The sequence below is a fragment of the Egretta garzetta genome, unplaced genomic scaffold (assembly GCF_000687185.1).
Source record: "Egretta garzetta isolate BGI_Z169 unplaced genomic scaffold, ASM68718v1 scaffold296, whole genome shotgun sequence".
Classification (NCBI taxonomy): domain Eukaryota; kingdom Metazoa; phylum Chordata; class Aves; order Pelecaniformes; family Ardeidae; genus Egretta; species Egretta garzetta.
The window spans coordinates 38,152-41,998 of record NW_009259988.1 but is presented as its reverse complement, the minus strand read 5'-3'; the positions used below and the strand labels follow the sequence as shown (position 1 = coordinate 41,998).

Here is a 3,847-nt window from a genome sequence, read left to right as displayed (position 1 = left end):
GTGTCCCTGCCTCTGCCAAATGTCCTTTGCAAGAGCGTGAACCAAACACCACGTCCCGGGGGTGCATTTCGGGCGCTGAGCACCCCCAGCAAGCACCAGCCCCAGCCCGTGCCCAGGGGACGGGGACGCTGGGGGCCACGCTCCTGGCCTGGGCTCTGCTCCCCAGGGCTGCGGGCAGGGCGGGGGTGCGCTTCCCACGGGCAGGATGGGCTTGTTTACTGGGGGCAACTTTTATCTGCACAAACAGCCCTTGGGCGGGCAAAGTGGATATGGGCTTGTCCTTATCTCCACCGGCAATCAGAGGGGAATGTAAACACGGATGGAGTGGAAATGCGACGGCACAGGGACATCCTCACCGGGGGGTTGCCACGATGGGCAGCAGCACCCAGGGACCCACCATCACCTCGTCCTGGGTGGGGCTGGAGCTGGGTTTCCCAGTCACGGGAGAGCCGGGGTGCGGCGTCGGGCTGGAGATGAGCCCTCTGGTGCGGGATCCACGCAGATGGGGAGATGGTGGATGGGGCAAGGTGAAAGCCCCCACTGCCCACCATGCAGAAGTTTATCCTCCCCTTGGTTTATTTTCTTCCTGTCTGCAGCAAACCCTCCTGTAATCAGCAGCCCAGTTAGTATTGGTGGAAGTGCCGCCGGTGATAGCTGGGGATGGGCAGGAACTGCCCCAGGAGCTGCCCCTCACTGCCCATCCCTGGGGGCTGCTCTCACACCAGGGGCTGCAGGGCAGCGGAGAAGGGGGCTGTTCCCCACGGCTTCGGTATTTCATGATTTACAACACATGTTTTCCAAGAGCCACAAGACAGATTTCCTTCCCTGGGAACCTGCTAGGGGAGCAAGTGTTTTACAAAAAGCCCGCCTTGCTCAGCTAAAAGCGATTTAAACCAGGTCAGTAGCAAAGACACTGCAATTGCCAGTGAGCAGGCGAGAAGATGGACGCCGGTGAGAAGCACTTCTGCTGCCAATTTAGAAGGCAATAAGGCGATAACCTGGTATCGTGTGAGGATGATGAAGGGCTTTCCAGCCCCGTTAGCTGCCCAGGGAAACGGCAGATAAAGCGCCCTAGAGATGAGCGGGACTGTAACCAGGGGGTGCTGGCAGCGTGGGCGGGTGAACGCCGGGGCCTGATGCCCCTTCCCTGCCCGCCAGCAGGGCAGCAGAGCTGGCAGCCGGGGGTGTCTCGCCACCTCCCCATCCAGGAGCATCCCTGGTCCCCTGTGTGCTGCTGGGAGCACCCAGCTCTGGCAGGCACGGGGATGGCAGTGCCGTGGCGGGGCTGGGGTCCCCACATCCCCCTTCATCTCTTTTCTTGGTGGCTGCCGGTGCCGTTCCTGTGCACAGAGAAATGCTGCCCCAGAGACAGGCGGCCCGGGGGTCCTGCCCCCACCAGAGACATCACTGATTTATTGCCCAGGGCTGGTTGTTCCTTGGCCCTGGGTCCAGGTGGTTTCCCCTTTCTTTCTTCTTACTTTTTTTTTTTTTTTTAAATCTCCAGCCTGTGCGGGAAATGGGAGACAGAGACGGATGAGGAGGAAAGGCTATTGTTAGGGCTCTGGGCTGTGCATCCCGAGCGGCTCGCTCGGTGCCAGCTGGTTTCTGGGCAGGTCTCTCCAGTGGGGGAGATCGTATCAGCAGAGTCCGGGAAGGATGTCGCTGCCAGCCCGGGAGAGCAGTGTGTTCTCCATGGTGGGCTGGAGCTCTGCAGAGCTCAGCAAAGGCAGCGAGAGCTGAGCATCCTTGTCCTCGGTCTGGGACGGGGACTGGCCGCCTTAGAATCACAGAATCGTTTACATTGGAAAATGCCTCTAAGATCATCAAGCCCAACCATTAACCCAACACTGTCATCCCACCACTAAACCCTGTTCCTGAGCACCACATCTGCCCTGCTTTTAAATCCCTCCAGGGATGGGGACCAAACCACTTCCCTGGGCAGCCCCTTCCAGTGCTTGACAGCCCCTTCGGGGTAGAAATTATTCCGAATATCCAATATAAACCTCTCCTGGCACAACTTGAGGCCATGTCCTCTGGGCCTGCCTTGCATTGCCTGGCTCTGCTGCAGCCTTTTGGGGTGTCCTGGGCACCCCAAGAGCCATGTTGGAGCCCCCCCGATGGGTATGTGCCCGCAGGTCTCACAGCGTGGAGAAGCCGACTGCAGGGCAGAAAGGGTCCGGTCCCCTGAAGGGGCACCTCCAGAAGGGGCATTTCCTGGGATTTTGAACACCCTGGAGGGTTTCCCCTCACACTTACTGTTGCAGCCAGTCCTTGCCCACACCCTGACCCAGGGTCCCCCCGGCGCCAAGGGCAGACACCCTGATGAAGCGGGGTCTCGTGGCCCCCTGCTCCGCCCCAGCCAGGATGTGCCCTGAAACCCTGACCTCCCCCCGGCTCCTTGACCCTGTAATGGTCCATTCTCTGGGAGGAGGAGGAGGAAATGGCAGTGGACCTTGTTATGCCTCGCTGGGTTGGGGGTCACTGCTGATGTCATTCGGCACGGCCGGATATGTTATTTTCCTGCCCCAGCGCTTGGTAATCGATTCAGCAGCCGGCACAGGGCGAGGGCTGCCTGCCTGGCACCAAAACCTGCCTGGGGTCCTGGGGGCTCTTGGGGGGCACCGCAGCCTGCCTGGGGTCCCAGCAGTCCTTGGGGAGCAGACCCCTCAAAGTGCCCCTCTCCATCCCCCAGCCTGGCAGGAGACCCCACCCTGATCACACAGATGCTGCCTTGGAGAAAGGGCTCAGAGCCCCCCGGGAACCCCCAGCACCCCAGGGCTGGACCATGGCTCCGCGGGAATGAGGTTTCGTCTCCCAGGGATGGGACAGCGGTTGGGGGGCTGCGGGAGCTGGTTCAGCCCTGGCCGGCTGGGGTTGCCCGAGCCAAGAGTGGCTCGAAGCGGGCAGGGAATGCCGGTTTGATCGTGTCCAGCTGCAGGCCCTGGGCCAAGGTCCAACGTGGAGTGCGGCAGCCGAGCTCCATCTGTTGGAGCTGGGGTGATGGCAGGGTTTGGGCAGGGCAGGGGCCACCTGCATCCCACCACTGCCTGGGCCAGGAGAGCAGCCCAAGCTCCTTGCCAGGGACCATCAGCCCCGGCCACCACCACGGCTTTCCAGCGCAGGCAAAGCGCGGCCGAAGCGGTGCTCGCCTCCACGCTGGCTCCCTGTTTCCCTGCCATCAGCAGATGTCAGCATCGGACCAGTGTCCCTGTGCGGGTCAGCAGAGCCCTGCGGTCACTGCTGGGGGAGCAAGGAAGAGCTGAAGGGCTTTTCCCAGCAGGTACCAGCTGGACAGGACAGCTTCCAGCTTGCGACAGAGGAACAAGGAGCAGAAGCAGGGTCAGGCCCTTGCCGTATAAACAGCACGGGGTCGGCATCAGCTGCCTTGTGTGCAAAGCACCGGGCTGGGATAGCGGGGGCACCGGTGAGGGTCTGCCCCCTTCCCAGCCATGCCACCCTTCTGACACCCTCAGGGAGCCCCTCGCCCTCCGTCCGTCTGGCAGGGCTGAGCTGCCGGCACTCATCACACTTGTGAGCGGGGTGGTCCTGCTCGGGGGAGCGGGCTCTGCCCCACCAAAGGGTGGTCGTAGAAGCTTTGTGCCAGGGCATCACCCCCGGGCACCCCAGCTCTCCCCCTGCCCAGCCTGGGGCTCCCCCCCGGCGAGCCTGACCCACCCTGCTGCCCTCCCTCTGCGCTTCGGCTTCTCTTTAAATGTTTCATTTAATAAAGTTTTAAGGAAAAACCTCTTTCTTTTTCAGTGCCCCGAGGCCCGACCGGAGCGGTCCCGCTCGGGGTGCGTCCCCCCCCGCGGGGACACGGCGTGGGGGGCCGGACACGTGCGCAGGC

At 62.2% G+C, this 3,847-nt stretch overlaps 1 protein-coding gene across 1 annotated transcript in view; it reads left to right on the top strand.

Moving 5' to 3' along the window:
• Nucleotides 1-371: 371 nt before the first annotated feature.
• The window catches only part of EIF4EBP1 (eukaryotic translation initiation factor 4E binding protein 1), a 10,778-nt gene continuing 7,302 nt past the window's right edge, over nucleotides 372-3,847 (top strand). Inside the window, exon 1 of the mRNA XM_009640564.1 lies at nucleotides 372-485. Within this exon, the coding sequence (XP_009638859.1) occupies nucleotides 372-485 (114 nt within the window). The remainder of the gene's footprint in view (nucleotides 486-3,847) is intronic.